At 37.7% G+C, this 23,556-nt stretch overlaps 1 protein-coding gene across 5 annotated transcripts in view; it reads right to left on the bottom strand.

Annotated features, from left to right (window-relative positions):
* WDR7 (WD repeat domain 7) overlaps positions 1–20,720 on the bottom strand; it is a 274,160-nt gene extending 253,440 nt beyond the window's left edge. For 2 of the 5 annotated variants that reach the window (XM_016129135.2, XM_016129138.2), the window contains exons 1-3: positions 20,496–20,720; positions 8,449–8,528; positions 2,363–2,533 (exon numbers count right to left, since the gene is read on the bottom strand). In XM_016129135.2, the coding sequence (XP_015984621.2) occupies positions 2,363–2,521 (159 nt within the window). In that variant the 5' untranslated portion in view covers positions 2,522–2,533; positions 8,449–8,528; positions 20,496–20,720. Of the gene's footprint in view, positions 1–2,362; positions 2,534–8,448; positions 8,529–20,253; positions 20,273–20,495 lie in introns of those variants that run through there. The other 3 variants (XM_016129139.2, XM_016129136.2, XM_016129137.2) reach the window with 3 other exon arrangements.
* Between the last annotated feature and the right edge of the window lie 2,836 nt (positions 20,721–23,556).

The following is a 23,556-nucleotide window of genomic DNA, read 5'->3' as shown; positions in this document are numbered from 1 at the left end:
TAAATTTACAGATATGGGTTTGAGAAGAATTGCTCAGAACATCAAAAACTAAGAACAATAAAACACTAGTTCGCGCTCACTATCACCCTACCAAGTAGTTCTAAGGTCAAACTTGGAACTCTGAGCGGTGACATTACTTGCCCAATAAATATCATACAGAGAATGATGAAGCCAAGATTCAAATGAGGGCAGTCTTAAGCACTAAGCTACAGTATACTGAGAAATCAGTTAAGAAGGTGAATTAGTACATAAAATAATTAAACCTCACTTATTTTTTCAATAATACCTTCATCGACCCAAAAGCAGTCTCCATCCCTAAATATAAAAAGAGGACGAGTACACTCCCAAGTGCAGATACCAACGTTAAACTGTCAGGAATTAAGAATGATCTTCGCAGACTAATGATTTAGTAACACAGTGCCTTACAGAAACGACAGCCCCAAGTCACACAGCTACACAGAATACTCATTATTCTAAAGCAGTCTAGCTAACAATCAGCTCCCAAATTTATCTACTTTGTACCAAATGGCATGTTATTACTTCAGGTTACTTGAAGGCCTCAGGTTATTTCAAGGCATATTTTTTAATTATATCTTTTCTGTTATGACTGCTTTTTATTTCAATAAGAACAAGGAATCTCACCCAACACCTGCCCCCTTAAATATTTAATATATACAAATAATACTTACATGTATAAGATATAAAGAATGCATTAAATAGCCACATACTCGATACCCAGTTTAAAAAAAAAAAAAAAAAAAAACAGAATGTGACCAATACCTTTAAAGCTCCTTTGTACCTTCATGGCATCAATTTTTGCAAATGTATTAGAATTTTATTCTAATTTTACCCTATTTATTAGGAAAACTATCTTGTTCAAAATCAAATATTGCATGGGAAAGGTATTGAGATTGTTCTCTAGTTCTGGCATGTGCCAACTGAAGAGATTTTCCAACTCAAATATCTTAGTCATCTTTTACAATTATAATTAGAGACAAATCCAATCATTGTTTACGGTTAGAATAGGCCTAGAAAGTTTTCTCACACGTCCGACCCCACCTCTTACAAAGTCGACCTTCCTGCCACTACGCTCCATGCCACCTGCCACTCCACCCTCTGTTTCTCTTCACAGAAACACTCCTGGGGGGAGCTGTCAGAGAGGGGAGGTTAAAAATATGGAAAAAGAGAAAAGAATAAACCCTGCAGTGTTATACTGGAATTCCGGGTGTGTGTGTGTGTCCCCAATTCCTATTTTCCGAGTCTGTCTACTGAGCGGAGAGCACTCATATCTATAATAGTAAAAAATGGCGATAAATAGTGATCTTTAAAATAAACACAATAAAATTCACACTTTATAAAAAATTTTGTTGTCTTCAAGACATTTACCCTAAAAGGTATGAGTGTTCAAAATTGTTTTTTACTATCTTTTTGGAAGCCTCCTTCAGAAAGGGTAAAAATCTTTTGAAAAATTGTAACTGTAACATATCTTGCCACTTAAGTAGATATTATATCTGAAAACAGCCAAAAGCCAGCAGAACTATATTCTGATGAATCATGTAAATAATAGATCTGCATAATTTCAATTTTAATACAAATGTATTTCACAGAAAACACACTGTGAATCCACGTGTTATTCTAGAACTGTGTTATTCTCTATTGAGTAGTTTCTTGTATTTAAGAAGTACAGCAGGTTCACTCCTCTGAGCTAAGGATGCCCCAAAACAGAGGTCTGTGGCCAGCCAGGGACACGGGGAAGGAGGCCCGCAGCTGGTACCCTGGCTTCCTCTCTAGGACTCCTACATTCCCTTCTTGCTCTTGTCAACAGTCCCACCCCTGCGACTGCCCCTCCCAGCTGGTCCCTTTGGTGACGCCCCTGCCCTGCCTTCAGGAAGCCTCCTCTTCCTTTTCGTGGGCCCCTTGATGCCGAGCCCCCACCGTGTACTAGGCACTCTCACAAGAGTGTCAGGAGAGGGCTCATCTCCATCCTTTCACTCCCAGGTTCTTGTTTCATTTTGCTCGCAGGCCGCCCTGGCCTACCTTGGGGTGGGACGGGGCAGAGCTATTCTGTGACTCTGGAAATTCAAAGCCAAACCATTGGAAAGAAAAACCACCCTCAAGCACATGGGCTCCGGAGTCAGCTGCTTGGGTCTAAGTTTCAGGTCTGCTGTGTGACTTGCACGAGTCGACTCCCCTCCCTGTGCCCTGGTTTCCTCCACTACACCATGGAGACGACGGCAGCACACACCTCAGGGTTGTCTCAAAGACTACCTGTGCTTGGCACAGTAAATGCTCAGTCGATGTTGCCATTGTTACTTTTCCTCTCAGGAAAAAAAAAAGTACAACAGGCATTTCAAACACTCACTTCCAGTTCCACTGAGAGATCCCAGAGACATATCTGTCCATCATGGCATCCAGTTACAATCGTGGCCCCATCGTCCATTAAAAGTACTGCGGAGATGCAATGTGTCGGTGCTTTGCGACCCCAGAGCACGATGGGTAGAACGAGGCTGTTTCCTGCCATTGTGTTTCAAACCTGGAAATGTTACCAGAATAATGTCAAATATTACAATATTTCCTTCTAAAACACAGTATACAGTTTATTATTAAGCCACCTTGAACTTTCGAAGTGTCAAGAATACTTCTAAGTATTACATATATATACAATATACACGTATACAAAAATATATAAATCTTATTATATACACATAAAATCTCATTAAAACCTCAATTAGTCCTCACAACAAATCATGCAGTAAGTACTATTATCACTCTTATTTCACACATAAAGACAGAGAGTCATAAAGAGTCACAAAGGGAAAATCGAAGTAATAGGGCCCAAGTCAGAAGCCCAGGCAGCCTGGCTTCAGAACTTATGAAATAACTCACTCTGCTATGCTACCAACAACAAGCGAGGACTCCAAATCTTAAGTCTCCAAACCATTAGTAAATACCAATATCCAAGAAAAAACTCAGTGCTGTTTCACAGTGTGCTAAACATAAAAATTGTTCAGTGAGAAACTTATTCTACCATATTTACTACAAACCTACTATGTCTCAAGGTCATGCATGTCTTTTGTTGTAAACTCAGGTACTTGAGAGAAAAAGAATTTCTCTTTAAACTCCTTTCAGTATAATAAAAATTAGTTCTAGTACAAAGATTTAAATTTGAGAAGAATAATCAATTCGCAAATGTATGCTGCAATATCCCTCTTACAAGAGAGCACACATATAGGGAATTATTCCTTCATATGATAAAATTAAGATCTAGTTGGTGAAGCAATTACATTTAATCATTATTAACTGTGTGGTCAAAGACTTAAATACTAGTTCAGAGAAGTTAGAGAAATGAAGACTGTAATAAATAAAGAGGGCTCCACGGAAAACAAGACTACCAGATCTTACAAGACACTGTGGGGCAGGGCGGGGTGGGGGTCAGCTATAAAGCTTGACGGATGGTCAATCAAAAGAAAGGTCACCATAGTGATTTTTTTCTACTAAATATTTAAGTGACAACAAAAGATATGTGTACAACTAGAGACTGTTCAGAATGCTAAGATGGTCCTAAGACATTTTCGGTAATACCTGAAGAATTGCCACTTTCTGTGAAAGAAACCAGTTTGATAGCCACAGTCTTATTGCTACCTACACCCCTTAAATAGGTAACAACTAAAACTAAAATCTCTTTAAAAACAAGAAATGGTTATGAGAAAGAAAATTAAGGAAGCAAAAAATTATATATAATGCTGTAATGTTTCCTAAAAAACAATCTATATTACATCTTTTATTTTTTGTTAGAATACATGGCTTTTGTTAGTTTGTTCTCCCAAAACATCTTTAAGTTATACATTTAAAGAAAAAATTCCAAGATTACTTCTCATTAATAAAAAGCTGTATGCCTCATGTTCACCATGTCATAAGCTACCACAACACTAACAATTATTTCCATATTCCTATTTAATATCAGAAAATGAAACAAAGCCCTGAATCAATTTTAATAAATTTGGTACAGCATGTTCCTGGCTGAATAACATATCCAACAATGATTTTCTCAGAAAGAGAATCTGGAAGGAGTTCATTTTTCCATGGTGACAACATTCAGTTTTAAATTAAATCACCCAAAGATTTCTCTCAATTAAATAAGCTCAGAGCACAGAGCACAATATGGCAAGATCTGGAAAGAACACCATTTCTCTAGATATTTGAGGATTCGTATTCAATGCATACCGCCTGGCTTAAAGAGGATGCAAATATGTCGATTCAGGACTAAGGAACATGCGTGCCATTGAGAAATGCGCCTACTCTGAGGCAACAGGAAAGAACATTCTGGTATTCAAGTGACAAGGCAACTCTAGTAACCTGGAAGCGTAATGCACTGCATAGTCCTTAAAGCAAGTCAAAAGAACTGTCCATAACTGATAAAGCTGTAGCTTACACGTCATTAGAACACACACTGATCTCTAACTCAGCTTCTCCAGAAGCTAAAATAATTACAAAGATTTAGGGAAAAACCAATTCTCTCATCTTCACAAAAATCAAGAACTGAGAGTCAATCAAAATCTGAGAGGACTTCTCATTAAGGGCAATTAAGGATCTTCATAAGAGATGGTCTGTTTCCTAGGCTGCCACACACTAAGTGGCTTAAACAACAGAATTTATTGTCTCAAGGCTAGAAGTGCGGGATCAAGGTGCAGGCACGGTTGTTTCCTCGAGGGCTGTGTAGGGAAGGCTCTGCTCCCGGCCTCTCTCCTTGGCTTGTAGAAGGCCACCTTCTCGCTCACACGGCATTCTCCCTTTGTGCAAGCCTGTCTCCACATTTTCCCTTTTTCATAAGGATGTCAATTATATTGGATTAGGGGCCACCTAATAACCTCATTTTAACTTGATTACTTCTATAAAGACTTAAACAAGTTCACATTCTGAGTACTGGAAGTTAGGACTTTAACATATGAATTTTAAAGGAACACAATTCAACCCATTGACAGGAATATATCCTTTAAAAGAACATAACCTAATTAATTAATTATCCAAAAAGCAATTCCTCTTAAAAAGTGATGATAAAGGACTTCACCATATCTTTTCCAGGGGGTCATATTACATCAGCTAGTTAACTGTTTATCTGAGGAAAGGTAAAAAGTTCTGTCCAACCAAGGTAAGGAGTTACAACCTCACATTGAGTGTGTGGCCAGGAGGCAGGGGGCAGAGGGAACCTAAAATTCACTGCTGTATTTTCAAGGGAATTAGACTGTAGAAACTAACCTGTCTTGACCCCGAGATATATTTTCCCTGTCAAAGTTCCTTAAATTATGCACAATGCGATTTCTTGGCTGGTATACTATAATAAAAGACCTAAATAGAAAGTGTCTATTAGGTGAAACATTTAAAAGGTAAATAATCATAAAGAATACCTGAAATAAAGCTGCACTGGGAATCACGATCAGTAGCTGATATTGATATGCCTTACTGCTGGGATTAGGGTACTTCTAGTGAAATATGGAAGAAAGAGAAACAACTTCTAAATAAATAATAATCGAAATGGCTTGGTGACCAACTTAAAGATGGTATTGAAAGAAACAGGAGAATAAGTTTTCAGATCTTGGCTAGGGGCGGGGGCACAGTCTTATTTCTAGGGTTCACATGGAGAAATGGATTTGTGCTCCTGATCTCAGAATATACTTGATATTAAAACCTCGTAGGCGAGAGGGTATTAAATCAGACTGTGGGGAAATGGGTTTGGAGGAATGTTCAAAAGTTGAAGGCAGAGAAAATTGTCAAGGAGAGTTAGGCACTGGCTCTGCCGTCTCTCCCCAGACAAGGATACACTTTCGCTAAGATGCTGAATTAGTTTAAAAAATAGGGGAGTGGGGCGAAGGGTTAAAGGAGTACAAATCAGTAGTTGATAGCTGGTCACAGGGATGGGGAGCACGGCAGAGGGAATGCAGTTAGCATTGATATGATGGCGAGGTGGAGGGTCAGGGGAGGGAGGGATCAACTGGGGGGATTGTTTTATGAACTATATAGATGTCTAACCAATGTTCTGTATGCTGGAAGCTAATTTAAATAAATAAATTTTAAATAAATAAATAAATGATAGAGGAGCTCAGCCTATATAAAAACTCCTCTAACTGTAGGCTAGACTTATCATCACACAGGAAAAATAAACTTCCCACTTGCTTAAGGCCCTGATTTTTGAGTTTTGATACATATAAACATACAATATTCCTAACTGCACACTCAACTGCACTACACCCCCAAAGTTTTGAAGAAAAATATCCATGGCATAAATGAAATGGTAAGAGGAATGACAAGAGATTACAGTAAAGGAAAAAGCTTAAGGCTCCTCTGAGTAAGAGGGGGAGCTTTGCTGAGATCTGGAAAAGGACAGGGAAACAAACGCCTCTGTCACCCCGTGGCCTGTGGCCAGGCCCCTTCACATGTCAGCAGAAGGTAATGAAAATTCGTCATTAGTGACCAATATGTGAAAAATGAATTTGATATAGATGGTTTAGGTGGGTCACACTATCATGTGGGTATATTTAAGTTTCATATAAGTCCAACAAGCTAGTCCTGCCCGATTTATTAGAGAAGTCAAGAAATTTACACCCTCAAGGAACACAGTGATATTTCCTTCCGGCGTGGAAATGGGCTGGTTTTTATTTTCAAATTTTACTAAAAAGATACTTTTAGTACTTGTTTTGACCTAAATACATTTCAATGAGTGTTAATTCTTTAAAATCTAGAAATCTGGTTATAGTGTACTAATGAAACAACAGAATTTCTTGAACATCTATTAAGGAAATCTTCACTATAAGTAAACATGATCTAAAAGATGCTTTCTATAATTCAGTCACTGGTATTTATTTAATAACCTGGACCATTTTAGAGACTAATTCATTTATCTTAACCTGAGATATGCACTCTCTGCCTTCCACAGTACTTGTCAGCGATAACCAAACCAATGGATGTCCAATGAATTACCTAAAACTCCACATGATATGCAATCATTACACCACAGACTTTTGCTTTCCACACATTTTTTCCTCTCTTCATGCTTTTTGTGTAATAAAGTCTTCTAGATCTATTCGACTCTATACATGTGAATATATAACAGATCAAAAGAAGAAGGAAGAAGGGAATGACACATTTTAGATCATTATATGAGCATACTGTGTGAACATCCTTAATACAAAGAAACGTACATGAGAAAAAACTGTAATTTCAGTACATCAAAAATGTAAATGTCTCAAAACATCTTCTCCTAATATTTTAAAAATCTAATAAAAGTGAAACTTTAGAAAAGCCATCAAAAGCACTAATGAAATAATGTGAAATCAAGAACAAAACAGCTTATGATGACAACAGTATGTCACAATCAAATACCTCTAAAAAAAAAGATTAACCAACCCTACCACTGAACTGGTAACTAAATAAACCAGTTCTAAGGAACTGATTAAAACAAACAAACAAACAAAAAAGGCTAATTAGCCAGGACCTAACCATTTAATTAGGTAGGAAACAGGAATCTAAGTTTGAATTTCTTTAAACTGAATAATGAATAAGCTAAGACACACTAAACTGGCACCACAAGAGAGTTTTAAAAAATAAAAATAAGGAATAAAAGAAAATAAAAATCCAGAGCATCCATCATCATTCGACTATTCTATTTATCAGCTAATGATCCATTCTTTGTTTGCAGCATCATCACCTATTGTACAAAGGAAATTAAATGTGAACAAAGTCCTAGAACAGGATTTACTGGGATAAAACAAAATTCATATTTTCATAGAAAAGGCCCAAAGCAAAAGTGTGAACAGATGATTAATCTGATATAGTATTAATTTTAATAAAAACTCTTTAAGAGAACAAACAATCTGATATAGTATTAACTTGAATAGAATCACTTAAGAAAATTATCTTACTAACTCTCCAAAATATTGTGTACAATATATTCATATTTTGCAACAAATATGTTAAGGTGAATGAAATGCAGGCTTTCAAATTTTAGATTTACTAACAGATATGCTCTAAGACTAGGGAACATTCCATTTTTGTTCATATCAAAATCTGGATTAAAATTACATTTAGAGATTGGCTACTAAATAAAGATTTTTTAATGATAAAGCTTTAGAATCAGATATCAGGAGTTCTAGATTCTACTTCTCATTTGCCGCTCATCATGAAGTCTTTGACCACATCATCTCACTTCTGAGACTTAGTTTTCTCATCAAGAGTTATTTGTAAAGTTAATTTTGAATCATTTTTAAGTCAAAGATAGCAAATTATAAAGAGCAGCAGTCTTAGAGATAAAAATTAAGTCATTTCTTTTGGTTACTTTAATTTCATGTATTTATTTCACCAAATTTCACCTATTTCTCAATTCTGAAATAAAATTGTACTTCAGTCAGCAACAGCAGTAATAGAAAATAATAATTGAAAGAACACTGAACTTACAATCAGAAGAACTATATTCAAGTCCTGACTCTTTTATCCAATTTTGAAAAAGTTACCCCTCTGGGTCTCAGCTTCCCCATCTGTAAAAGATGAACAATAACACCCTCTTTACAGAAAGCCGTCATAAAGATTGAGAGAAACCATATATGTAATGTAACTACCAAAATACCTAGCATGGCAGATGCTCAGTAAATATTAATTGAAAAAAAACAGATCTTACTACTTCTTCACATTCTGCTTCCATGGCTACAGGTTTCTTCCAGCAGTGTCACTTAATATTTAATAAAGTTAGACTTTTAAGCAGTTTAATATCTTTCATTGACTTTCTGCTACAATATGAAAGTACTACTGTTTATGTCTGTCAAACACAATTCTATCATCTGCAAATATGACAATTCGGTTCTACATGACTATCAGAAATAATACTACAAACTCCCATCCCAATACTAAAAGAGCATTCGAATTAAATTCTGGTCTCATAATAGCAATAATTAGTATACATTTGGAGATTTCCCAAGTTTCCATTTTGTGCCTATACCATAGTATTACAAAGGTAGATAAAACAGACACAATTCAACTATCCAGTGGGGCTTATATACATGCAAACAATTACCACAGAGTGTGATACAGGAGAAATCTTAAGACTATAAATCATAAATGCAGACACAAAAGATGGACATCCTAACCTAGACCTCAACGGGTCCAGGAAGGATTCTTGGAAGAAATGATGAGTGAGAATGAACAGGAATTAACCAAGGAAGAGGTGCAGGGAATCACACAGAACTGTTAGAATAATTCTGCAACAATACCAAATCCCCAAAACGACGACAAAAACCAGTAATGATGACTATCAGACTGGACTGAGCAGGAATTCTAATTCTCAAGTGAAATCCTTTGCTCTTAAGGTTTCCCCCCCACCTTTGGGTATTTCACTGTATTCAAAAAGACGGTTTAATAAATAAAGGAATAAAATGGTCCTGAATCACTGTAACACAACACGAAGTTTTTAAGAAAACATTGAACAAGAATCTTTAACCTATAATCTTTTCAAATGCTAGTTCCTCTCTGCTCTGAGTGCCATGTCCCAAACCCCATGACTCACCACTCCTGTAACCACGTTTTCACTACATTTTCTATATACTGGTGCATTACACTCATCATTTTGTGTGTAGTTATTTGCTTGGAAATTTATCTGTCCCACTAAAATCTGTTCCTCAAGGGTAAAACCAGATAGATTATCGAAATACCCCCACCACCATTATTTAGTCATTATCAAGCAAACTGCATTCCACTGGGTTTTGAGGTTGTTTACCAGCGCCTAAAATAGTTACTGACTTTTACTAGTGGACAACAGGTATTTACTGAAGGAATAAACAGAGAACAGCAAATAGTATTTATTAAGCTCTCACTGTGTGGCAAGCAAGATATTTCAAAGGAAGAATTCCTCTCTTTTGCTAAATTTAACTCCTCCTGAACTCTTTAAAAGATCTTACTCCTTTAATTATCCTCTTACTGTCTATCATTTTAATCTGTCTTTCTACTAAATTAGCCTCTGTCCTTCAAACATGTTCATATCTCATTTTTGTCCAAAACACCTTCATTTGTTACTGGCTCCTGCTTGTGAATCTGTAATCTCTCCCTCTCTTTCTCTCTCAGCCTCTCTCCCATTCTCCTCTCCCCTTCTCTCTCTGTCATTCTAATTACAACCAACGTTTAGAACCCTGTGGTCTTTAACTCAGTTTCCATATCCTTATTACAAAAGGCCTCATGTAATCTGGTCTCTATTCTCAAACAGATCTAATCTAAGGACATTCAAATCTCCCTCTACCTGAAGTGGTCAACAATTTCTCCAATCTGATACTGCAAGGTGGAACTCTCCAATATTGCAGAGAGAAACGATGCCTTACAAGAGAGGTGAGGAGAGGATGCTTTGCAATTAGCAGATTGTTGCTATCTATTCTTTCTATATTCAACTATCTTATTCAATCCTTACAGTCTTCTACAGCTGCTAGTTTGACATGGCTGATCATTTGCTAATCCTCAACCCTCTCACTTTGGTTTTTGGTACAGCATATTCTCCAAATTATCTTTTTCCTATTTTTTCACCTTTCTTATGCCTAGATATACGGAGGCCTAGAAAGCCCAAAGAAAAATTCAAGGGACAAAGAAAGATCTTTCATTCCTGTTTTTCATTAGACTTGGAATATTTTTTTCCATTTGATTCTTCTTTCAATAAAAAGCTTAAGATGAAATTTACTTTTCCCCTTGTGATTCTCCCCAACTTTTTATTATGGAAAAATTTGTTAATTTAAAAAAATTAAAATTTTTGCCCTTTAAAACTATCAATAACCTATGGAGTGATACTCCAATAAGACGTTCCTGTTCTACAATATCACATGTGATACTGGAATCCTATGTGATTTCTAAAAGCTGTAAAAGATTACACGTGAAAAATCTAGTATTAGATCAATGTTAATTTCTCTACATTGCTTTTCTAACTCTCAAATGCAAAAGCGAGACAAATTTCTATCCAGCACACAGGCGTCTCCAAGGAGAACCAATATCATCTTGCTCTATGTACTTCCAGTGCCGCAGGCCGGCCTCCTGAGACTTTCACACAAAAACAAACTCAAATTTTCTCTCGTGAGAATGGCCACACGTGAAAAAGAGTAGGCCTGCACTCCCCATCTACCAACGGGGAATATGAGGAGCAGGGACTACACACGAATAGCTAAATGCACTTGCCACAGTGGCAATGAAAGAGGAAAGAAAAGCTTTTAAAGGTTTATTCAAATTCTCAGAAAACATTCCACCATCATCTGTCATAAGAGTATGTTCAGGTCAAATTCACAGTATGATGTGATGAAGGAAGTAATCATTAAGATTACGAATTTTCTTTGTGCTTGTGCTTTTGCTACCATTTTATCAAAGACTCGGAAATAAACTAAATCAGATCGTGAAGACTGTTTGTTACAATGCCATTAAGACAGCTAGGCCATGAAACATCTTTAAGAAATTACTGAGCTGCTGCCTCAGAACAAAGGATTTCTAGAAGGAAAGAGCCATGAGGAACACAACCTTCTGAACACGAAACTTGTCACTAAATTGACACAATTATACTTTCATATTTGAGTGGCAAGAAATCTACTCCGATGAACCTGACATTTCAGGGCTGCTTTGTAAAAGGAAGTTCCAGTGTTCAGTTTCAAAAGGACATGTGGAAGAAGCAGATGGCAACTGAAGACTACACTTATTTCTTATGGCTAAAACAGTTCTGTGCACATGAAAGTCAGGTTTTGAAGAACTGTAGAGCTATCTGGTCAAAAATAAATCACAATTTTTAAAATGATTCATAGATTTTCGAGGCATATGAATTGTGCTGAAAATTTCTGCAGCTGCCATTAAGATGCCTGAACTCTTCTATTTATGCTCTATCCGTCACCAACTTGCCTCAGTTTTAAGAGTTACTGATTAAGATAAAAGCAAACTGCAGCCACTAAGCCCCTGCGTTTTAGGGAAAAAAAGATCCCATTTGATGGAACCAACATCAATTTTATCCCACACCCACCTCTATTCTCACCTACCTCTCCAATCATTCCTACTTCTTCCCTTCACATTGCCATCAAAATTCGAATTTGAGCACTGAAGTTTCTCATTGTTCAGAAATTAAATCACCCAGAAGAAACGAACATGTTTTCCCAAACTAGAAGTTGAATCATCACAATATTCTGGGGTCCGTTAAGGTATGCTGGCTAAGTGTGAAGATTTGAGAATCCTGCTAACTAGGAAAGATCCCAGCTTCCCCATTTACTAGCTGTTAACCTTGACGAGATATGTAACCTCTTTCCAAATCAGAATGTTCTCATTTGAAACATTCCCCTCCTTGTACACAGACTTCAGAAAAATGTTCTGCCTGTCAAAAACTGCTCCTGACAAGGTCACCGATGATCTCCCCATTGCCCTCATCTTTCTTGACCTATCAGCAGCATACGGCATAGTTCTTACTACCTCTTCCTCTTCCTCAAAACACTTCTTCACTTGGCCTCTAAGTCTTCACATTTTCCTGCCGCCTCTCTGGCTTTAGTCTGTTTTTTCTATTTTTTGACCATTAAATGTTAGACTTTTCTTCTCTGGCAACACCATCCCCCTGCCCCTCCCTCAATGATCTCACCCAGTCCCAGAGCTTTAAAACCATCTATAGATGTCAACATGTACCTCAGTGATTCCCCAACTTATGGCTTGGGGGTCTCTTCTGCACTCCAAACCCACACGTCCAACTTCCTATTCAACATCTCCGTCAGGATAGCTAACAAACTTCTCAAACCTGACATGTTCGGAAGGGAGTCCCTAGTCTTCTTCCCCAAACCTGCCCCTCCCCACATTCTTCTCCATCCCAAGCAATGAGGAGTCCATCTTTATAGCGCCACAGGCCAAAATCCAAGAACAATCTTTGACTTTTCCCTTACGCATACGTTCCACGTCCCAACCCAACAGGTCACTCTAACTGGCAGGACCTTCAAAGTATATCCAGAACACAGCTAGCTCCTCAACACCTTCACTGAAAGTACCCGCTTCTAGATCACCAGCATCTTGCACCAGGGATGACCCAACAACAGTCTTCTAACTGAGCTCCCTGTTTCCACCCTCGTCCCCTTACGGTCTCAACATAGCATGAAGAATGATGCTATTTAAAAAAAAAAAAAAAATCACACCATGTCACACATCTACTCAGCAATTTCCTGTGGCTTCCTGTCCCATTCAGAAAAAAAAAGCCAAACTGTATACAACCACCTAACTTATATGAACGAGACTGTTGTTGTTTCTTGCCTACTCTTCTCCATCTGCTCTGATTCTTGGTTTTCTTCAAAAGCACCAGGCAGGGTTTCATTTCAGAACAGTGTCCCCCAGACCTCAGCAAAGAACATTCATTCCCTCGCCCCTTTCAGATCTCTGCTAAAATGTCGTCTTCCTAATGAGGCCTTTCCTGACCATCACAAACTACAAAATCCACCATCCCAACAGTGTTTTATTATATTTCTCCAGAGCACTAAAAATCATTTAATGTACCAAATGTTTTACTTATTTATTTCTTGTTTCTCTCTCCCACTATAACATAAGCTCCATGAAGGTGATGATTTATGTTTGTTTTGTTCTATATCGCATCCTCAGGGCCTAGAATTCCTGCCACGTAAAAGGTACCCAAATATTTGTTGAATAAATGAACAAAGTAATGAATGTATGTTTGCCTCAGTTTAAGAAACTCATCAGCAAATTAAAATATATCTTGATTTTAATCAAATCCCTATTAACGTACTAATTGTTTCTCTCCAGCTAAAGATTTTTCCTCCATTCCAGCCTCTTTTATTCTACCTGTGACACATACACACAACAAAAGAGATCTTAGGACTTAGGAAGCAAATCAGCTGACACGGTTTACTTTAATTGGTGCTAGATTCACTAAAGTGAGCCTGTTAATGAATCACAAAACTGTTTCTTAAACTAAGTACAGGGATATTTTTTTAGTGTTAACTTTTTACTTCCACTAATGGTGGTCTTTGTTTGTATTTGAAACATTTAGGAAAAAAAGGAGAGCCCTGGAAGAAGACAGCCAAATAAAAAACTTGTACATGAAAACAGAAGGTAACTGGCACACTCTATCAACCTATTATCATTGACGTGTATATTAGCTACTGACATTCAGAGAGAAATATATGTGTGCTAAACACTGGTAAAATGTTTTGAAGGAGCTTGAAAGTTCATAAATTACAAGTGCTACGCTGAATGAAAGGTAGTGGCTAAAAAATCATGTATTTCCAGCAATTTTCGATTCTAAAAAAGAGCCTTGGCACTTTAGAAATTTTCCCTGCCCTGAATTCACCAGTGCCCAAACATTTTATTGATCCATCGTCTAACGGCTCCCACTAATCTAAGCAATCATCATCCCCAAAACCCTACATTTTCAGTTAACATCACCAACACATTTTGGAAAAGATAGCTAATTTTATATAAAATACTGAATATTTTATGAATATAATATATATTCTTTAATAGGAAAGAAATAAAAATTCAACTTGGACAAGGACTTTCTGAATGCTGTCATGATTTAGGACTTATCCTTCCAACAAAATCTGTGTGCTCTAATCCACAAAGTAGCTTTAAGATAAAGATCATGATAAACCACATCCACGAAGTTCAATTTCTAAGTGAATATCACTATCATAGTTAACTGTAAGTAGGAACATTAGGTATCCACCTATTGATGACAGGATTTCACTAAGCCATACATAAGCTGGTTCTGCCTATGATCAATGGCATGCATATATGTAAGGTTACTAACTCTTTATAACTCTTAATGAAATAGACAAAATAAGAACAGAACTTACAAACCTCACTGACCTCTTACTCTAATCATCAACTTTATCTGTCCCAATAAATAGAGTGTTAACAGAGAAATGTAACAGATAAATTCAGGAATAAAAGCACTACCTAGTCCCACTCCTAACTCTGCAAGTGCTAAAATTATTTCAAGACTTATATTATGAATTCTGATCTTTATCTAGTAGAACACACACACAAAAAAACAATATATATGAAAATCAGTAGCATTTTCTTCTAGCAGCAATAATCTTTAAAACAGTATCTATTTAGAATATATATTTTTTAACTACAAGAAATTTCTTTCTGCTTAGTCATAAGTAAAAGACCATCCATGCTCTTGGATAGGATGACCTAATAATGTCAATTCTCCCTAATCTATAAATTCAATGTGTGCTCAATCAAAATTCTAGTTGTGTTGTTTTCAGACACTCTAGCTCTAATATACATAAAAAAGAATACAAATTCACAAATAGCTAAACCAGCTTTGAAAATGGGCAAAGAATAGAGAGCTTGCCTTACCAATATTTATAACCATTTAGGAAATGCAAATTATAACTACAATTTGATACCACCACACACCTATTAGAACAGCTAAAGTTTTTTTTTTTAATAGTGATAATACTAAATGCTGATAAGGATACAAAGAAATTCAAATCTGTCATTCACTGCTAGTAGAAATGTAAAACGGTACAGCCACCCTGGAAAACAGTTTGGCAGTTTCTTCAAAAACTAAGTACCATACCACCCAGCAATCACATTCTTAGGCATTTATACCAGAAAATGCGAAAATTTATACTTACACAAAAAATTTACAAGAATGTTTGTAGCAGCTTTATTCGTAATAGCCAAAAGCTGGAAATAGCCCCTATGTCCAGGTGAACGGTTAAACAAACTGTGGTAAATATGAACTATGTACTCAAAATAAGCAATAATTTGAATGAATCTCAAAATTGTTTTGTCCAACTATTTGGATGAATCTGAATCTCAAAAAGTCACACACTGTATAACTGCATTTACATAGCATTCTTGTAATGATAAAACTATAGAGATGGAAAATTGATTGATGACCAGATGTTAGGGATAGTAGGAGCAAGGGAGATGGATGTGACCAGAAGGGGGTAGCAGGAAGGAAATCTTTATGGCAATGGAATAGTTCTGTATCTTGATTGCAGTGGTGGTTACAAGGATACACAGGTAACAAAATGGCACAAAACTATATAAGGCATTGTATCAATGTCAGTTTCTTGGTTCTGCTTTTGTACTATAGCTGTATAAAATGTAATCATTGAGGGAAATTGGGTGAAGTTGTATAAAATGTAACCATTGGGGAAACCCAGACCTCTCTGTATTATTTCTGAAACTTCCTGTGAATCTATAATTATTTCAAAATAAAGCTAAAACAAAACAGATAGGAAGACTTATTCATGTACGGGGGAAAAAATACAAAGCCATAGTACTAAAACAGCATGGTAGTAGAGCAACACCAAACAAATAAACCAAAGGAACAGGATACAGTGTTCAAGTTATATATGAGAACTTAATATACAATAAGTGTGGCACCACTATCTATGGGGAAAGGAGGGAAGGACACTGGAAAAACTGGCACACTATATGGAAAATACACTGGACCTCTACCTTGTGACATGTAACAGTCATGCACTGCTAAACAACAGGGATCTGTTCTGAGAATGCATATTGTGCACCATGTTCCTACCTTCTGAGCCAGCATAAATGAATTCCTGGAATTGTATTTCAACCAATAGAACTCAGGCTTTTCCCATCGAATAAGAGGTGTACTGCCATACTCCACTAGTGGCATCTTTCTTGACCTATCAGAGCAGCTCGATTCTGACCAATTGGGACAGTGCTTTTTGGACCAACCAAGCTGCGAGAACTAGAATCCTCATTTGCATAAGGATGGACTAATCAGGGCCCAGACTTGGGGACTTTTCTCTATATATGACAGCTCCCTGAGACCCGGAGAATGCACTTTCCCTTTCCACCAAAGACTGAAGATTTCCCACAGCCAAAACTGAAACACCGAAGGCATCTTGCTGGGGTGGGGCAGAGCAGGCGGAGCAGAGCTGGCTCACCCCATGGCTGGCTCACCAAGGGCTGCTTCACAGCCATGCTGCGTCATAGTCATAATTTAGCTGTAACACTATTGAGCAGTTCCACAGCGGTGCCATATCACAATCTGTACTGAAAATAGTTTTCTTTTTTATTGCACCCCAAATTGGGGATTCTTGTTGGTGTTGAATTGGTGCCAAAGACCCAATTTTGGGTCATCTTTGTGGGAACATCACAGAGTGCACAAACCTGGGTGGTATAGGCTACTACACATCTAGGCTACATGGTATGGTCTATTGCTCTACAAGGGAAGAAAAATAATTTCCCGCTATCCTTGACTGAGACATTCCTGTAATAAATGACAGATTAGCAGGAGGAAAACAAAAGTTTAATAACATATATACCTCCTGTATAAACAGAAGAGACCCATGAAAACTGAGTGATTGGCCAAAATGGCTGAAGTACCATCTTCAGCAGAAAAGATGTTGAGGGTGGGGAGTCAGTTATGGGAGGTTACCAGGAAAACAATAGTAAGTTTGTCTTCTGAACTGATAAAGAATTTCTTGAAATAAGGTACTGTTCCTCTTCCAGCAAGAGAGAAACCCTTACAAATGTAGAAATCTTTTACAATGGGTAACTTCTACTTGGTTTTCAGAACTTCTCCTGGGTCTGTTTCTTAAATTTACCCAGCCTAAGATAATCCTTATGCCAAAGACACACATTTTGGGTGACAAATTCTGTTCCCCTACAACTCCTAGGCTACAAATCTGTACATGTATTGCACTGAACACTGTACACAATTTTAACATGATGGTAAGCATTCATGTAATGCCCTGAGCTATGACTGTATGACAGCTCTGATATCATTAGACGATAGGAATTTTTCAGCTATATTATAATCTTATGGGACCGCCATTGTATACACATTCTATTGACCAAAACATTTCACAGAGCATTGACTGTAAAAAGACAGATGCACTGACCTATAAATTTAAAGAAAAACTATGAAGTTAGTACATATGATAAAAGAGTAACTTTGTGCGAAGAGCTAGCTGGGAAAAGACTTCTTAAACAAAACCCCCAAAACACAAAACATGAGGCCAAAAAAATTTTTTAATTTAATTTATGTTACGATTGCAGACTTCTGTTCAATGAAGAACATTATGAAAAAATTTATAAATGACAGAATAGGAACAGATGTACTTGTAAAATTTAAAGAACTAATATCTAGGAAAACCCAGGAAATTGTGCGGATCAACAAGAAAAGGACTGAAACCTCAACCTAAAAATAGGGGAGGAGATAAACAGGCAATTTTACAAAAGAGAAAACCTGGTAAAATGCACATGAATGTTCCGTCTCATTAGATACAGTGAAATGTAATTTAAAATGAGTTTTTACTTTATCTACTAGTCTCGTGGGGATATGGAAATTCTCATGAACTGCCGGCAGAAGTATGGACCGTTACAGCTTGTTCTGTAACACAATCTGGCTGTCCTTCAATAAAATATATGTATGAATACCTTACGATCCAGAAATCACATTCCTGGATATAAATCTCAAAGACAGCACCACAGAGATCGAAAAGGTATGTTTACCATAGTATTGTCTATAGCGGTAGGAAAATGAAGGCATGTGGGCACCCACAAATAAGAGAGTAGCTATAAAATGTAGTAGATACACATTCTGAAATACTCTGCAGCAGTTAGAAACAGTAGACAGACACAAATAGATCTTTAAAACACAGTAGGGAGAGGGAAAAATTTTTAATGAGACATATAGCATGATATCTCTATAAATTAAAAATGTGGGCACACAAAACAATATACATTTAATAACATGTTAGAATGGTTGCTGATGGGTTGACGGGCAAGAGAATGGAGTGGAAATTGGAAGTAAAAGATAATGAATGAAAAAAAAAAAAAACCCAAAACTGGACGTCCACCTTGAACAGGCCAATGATGATCATTGAATTGAGAAAGATGAACTCGATTTTCTGCACCTGAGATCTGAAACAAACTTTAAGAACTCAGACACCTTACACAGAGCACACCACTAACGCTAAATGTCATCCTATCCTTCTCATGACACAGGCACAAAACCAGCTCGTTACTTTTAAAGTTTTCAGTGTTAAGTCTGTTACATAGATAAACCATCCCACTTTCTTCACTTTAACAAAGACCTTATATCCAAGATAAAAATAAAAGTAAACTGTATAAGATACATGGCTCACTACTGCAAAATTTAAGTTCCCAGAGTAATACTTTAATAAGGTCTTTTGATTTATCTAATTATTGAGATCTTTTAAAATTTAGCTACAGATGGCAATAAGAAATAATAAAGTATATACTCTTGCTGTTAAGTTGGACAATGGAGCACTTAAAATATAGACATCTAAACAAATGAATTTCTCTACCATCGTTTCTAATTGAAGTTAACAAGGGATTTACTATTTATTTATAAATTAATTTCTCTACCATGATCTCTAACTGAAGTTAACAAGACATTTACCATCTATTTATATTGTCCCATTTTCCCGATTTGAAATAACTATGACTTGTTATTTTGGATGAAATCAAGGCAGTGTTTGATTCTTCATACTAGAAACATTTCAACACATTATTTTCACTTTTAAACTGCCCTCCATTCTGTCATAAGTTGCTTATAAAGCAAGAAAATCTGTTTGTAACATTTAAAAAACTGAATTTCTCACACAACAGGTGATTCTTGCCATCTTGTCAATAAAGTCCTATGCAATAAACATCTGAAAGAGTCATAGCTTGTCTTTCTTAGCTCCTGGCAAATGTTACTGTGAAAACAAGCTGTAGTTCTCACCGAATCCTAAAATCAATAGCATCAACAATACCAATGCAGTCTGAGATGCAGCTGTAGCTGCCATTATTTCAAACTACAAGAATCAGCAAATTCTCCCTACCACCTTAGACACAGACATAACAAGTGAATACAAAAGTAAAACGCCAAGTTTTGAATAAATGGCAGGGTAGTGCTGACTCCAACCATATCGTTTCAGAACGCTGGGTTCCATTAGCAAGCAGAGGTGAGTAGCAGGTAATCTCTTAGAGCAAGTTCTAGAGCAAAGTGGTAAGAATGAGTAGATGACATTCAAAGATGAAACTCTAACAGACCTCTCCACACCTTAGGCAAGGGCAAACTAAAGAGAAGTGCCAACAGGTAAGGAGAGACCATGCGTACCCCAAAAGCAAGTACATTACTCGAAAACAGTCAATAAGCACCCACCCATCATCGCAACCACCTCATCCCGTTTAGATTACCACTGAGAGCAGGGCGTTCCTATCTCAAGACCAAAGCAAGTGTCACCAGAAGTAAATGTCACCTACCAGGCTAAGGAGCCCCAAAGACCCCTGTCAGCACCCACGCTCCGAGCAAAGGCGCCTAGCTGTGGGCCTGAACCTGCAGGTGCAGCACAGAGCAGAGCTTCCAGCAGCAGCAGAGCTCTGACAGCTGGGGCCGCCAACGGAGGGAGGGGGCTGCAACCCTTGACCCCCGGCCCCCGCTGACCTCCACGTTGCCCGCACGTTCGCGTCAAAGATCCCCCTGGGGAAGCTCGAAAGCCCTCTACCTGTCACAGCTTCATCTCGTGCCGCGATGTTGACTGTCGGACCATGCGTGGACGCACCGACAGGGGAACACAAGACAAGGACGTATCTAAGAAGGATGTGGGGTGGGAAAATCCGAGTGGGAAAACCTTTGGGACCACAACCCCAGCCCGGCCGCCGTCTCTCCTCCGAAGCTGCAGGATGCCGCTGCCGCCGCCGCCGCCGCCGCCACCGTTGCAGTAAATCAGCTGACACCAGCCTCAACTGCCGTGACTTTCGCTGCAACTGTCGCAAAAATGAAGGAGAGGGAAATGCTCAATGTTTCTATACACGCCTGTCCTAGGCCGGCACCATGGAGACGGAACGGAGGTGGTTAACTGTGGGCAAGGAGTGCACGGCTACCATTTTGGTTATGGGAAGTGTGGTCTAGGCTCTCTTCTCGCCTCGAATTCCCAGGCTGGGAGGACCAAGATGGAAGAAAGCATGAAGTGGCAAGTTTAGGTGTTTGTTCCTTGTGGCCAAGATGTTGCAAGGTTATTCTTCTGCCCGGTGACTCGGTCAAGAGCATGGAAAGTGTTAGCTCTAGAATTGGTTACTGTTTGCCTGTGACCCCCAAATTTAGCTGTTGCCCACCACACAGAAGGTCAGAGGAAGAGCTCTGCTACTCCACTAGGGGAAGTTTGACCTTGTGCAACATTTCTGCAGAGAGGATGAATGCATAGTCTACGGGTGGGCGGCAAAGAGTGGTGGAGCGTGAGTCGTGCGTTCGCAGAGGCGTGTGTTCTGTCCCGGCTCCTCCCCTGCACGTTGTCAGTGTCATCTGGGACATGTTGCTTCTTTTCATTTTCAGTTTCCCCATATACAAAATAGTCACAATAACCTCAGGGATGTCTAGGAGATGAAACGAATTCCTCCGAAATATGTGTTGAATGGGTGAATGGATGGAAGCCAAGGGAAAACTGGTGCCATTCTGGTGGCCAATGATCAGTTCTGTTTTAAAAAGATAGAAAGATTTTTTCCATTCCATGGCTTTGCTCTTCCCTTATAATTTCACTAATGGATTCATAGGACAAGTAAGAAGTCTATAGCAGTCCCCAAAAGTTAGTGTGTATTTGAATTACCTGGAAAGCGTGTTACAGTGACTTTTCTGATTCAGTAGGTCCAGAGTGGGGTTTAAGAGTTTCCATTTCTAACGAGTTTCCAGGCAATGCCGATTAATGCTGGGACCACACCTCGAGTAGCAAAATATTATTGGACAGGCCTGAAGCAAGGGATTAGGGCATTAGAACAGGGCAAAAGCAACTACTTCAGACAAGATAATGTCTTTGCCAATTTGCCAAAAGAGAGTTAAGTGTTGGTTTGGGCAAAAGCCTTCAATTTATTATTCAGCAATTATTGAAAGGCAACATTTCTTATTCCTGCATGGCAGACTTTTCACTTTCCTTCTCCCTAGCCTTAGAAGTCCTCTTTCCAGCAACATATCACACAGCCATCAGGGTTCTGGGAGGCATACCGCCTTTTCTTTCGCTAGGCCATTTAGCATCCTTTAGACTTTCAGGTGTTTCTTATTTGCATTTTCTGTTCATTTGTAGAGACAAGCTCTGCTTGCCATCATAATGAGAAAAACTAAATAATAATATTGACCACTGAAGTCAATAGAACACTTGAAAATCAAAAATTCTGAAATTGTCTTATACTGCAAATTGAAATTCTATGATTTTTTTTTTTTTTAAAAAACTGCCTTGCAATCACATGAGTTGGAGTTGGAAGGAGGAGCAAAAAAATGATGGTAAATAGAAGAAATTAGTTCCTTGGCTTGTTGGGTTCAATATACTCACTCCATGTGGTATGATGATGAATACATTTAAGATGTTGCGTGCATAATGCCCTTTACAATTTATAAGAACTTTTTGGAGGTATAGGAACACAGAGTGGTTACCACAAGAGAACCTTAGGTTACATTAAAGCTTTTTTGGCTTGTAAATGAAATCTATGTCTTTTCCAGATAAAGTTGCTTCTCGTATTCAGCAGATATTATTAATTGAACACTTACTATTGTTCAAATACCTTTCTAGGAATACAAAGGTTAACAGGAACATTAAGGAGAAGCTTTCAGACTACTAACAATCTGGGCACTCTCTACCAAGTTTACAAAATTTATTTCCAGGGTCTATATATGTGTCTGTAATCTCCTGAGCCATGGGACTAAAATAAATATTCAAATATTAGTGAATAAAATGCTTCTGGTTCAGAAAATTTACACACTTTCATACATATATTTTTTTACATGTATAGCCTTCCCGAAGGTTAAGATGATCCTGAGGATATTTATTTGAATAAATTATTTATTTCTTTCCTCTGGAGGAATTATACAAAAATCTTAAAAGATTTAAATAATAAATTCATTTCAAGATCTATTTATTGAACCTTAACAAAGTGAAGCTGAGAAAGTGAGAATTTGGCATGTTTAGCTTCTGTAGAGGAAGGCGCACGCTCTGCTTCCCACCAAGACTCACAAAATAAGGAGTTCCCTAAACAGTAGAAAGTCTGTTGGATGTTTGGCACCTTAAAAAAATGACAACTGTCTACCAAGATTTATGGTTATAATACAGTGCAGTATGAAAAATATACAACATAAGACATAATGGAGAAAATAGATGAATTATTTCTGGCTTGGGGTAAGGAGGGCTATCACATTTGATTTTAGAAAAATGGGTAGGATTTGGAATAGGAAGAAATGGGAAAGGGAAATAACTTTGTTGCTAGCGTTAAAATGTGAAAACATGGGTATGTACAATAAGCAGAAAGTTGAATTGGGGGGACATTATAATGGGAGATTATAATATTAGGACTAAGCTATTTCTGCTGCACTGGGACTCCTTCAACAGGCAGTCTTTGCCCTGGGGCTCCCTTTTAGGTTGACACAGTCTTTATCAGATTGGGTTTAAATCCAGTAATGGAAAGTAACCTGGGAAAAACTGAATAAGATCAGATAACAAGAGGATGTCCTTATAAGCTTGAATGTCCTTATAAGCTTTTTGGACTTTATTCTAAAGGCAATGAAAAGCCATTGAAGACTCTCAA

The sequence above is a fragment of the Rousettus aegyptiacus genome, unplaced genomic scaffold, assembly GCF_014176215.1.
Source record: "Rousettus aegyptiacus isolate mRouAeg1 unplaced genomic scaffold, mRouAeg1.p scaffold_m13_p_12, whole genome shotgun sequence".
In the NCBI taxonomy this organism is placed as follows: domain Eukaryota; kingdom Metazoa; phylum Chordata; class Mammalia; order Chiroptera; family Pteropodidae; genus Rousettus; species Rousettus aegyptiacus.
Note: the sequence above shows the minus strand (reverse complement) of the source record. Positions and strands in the feature narration are given on the sequence as shown.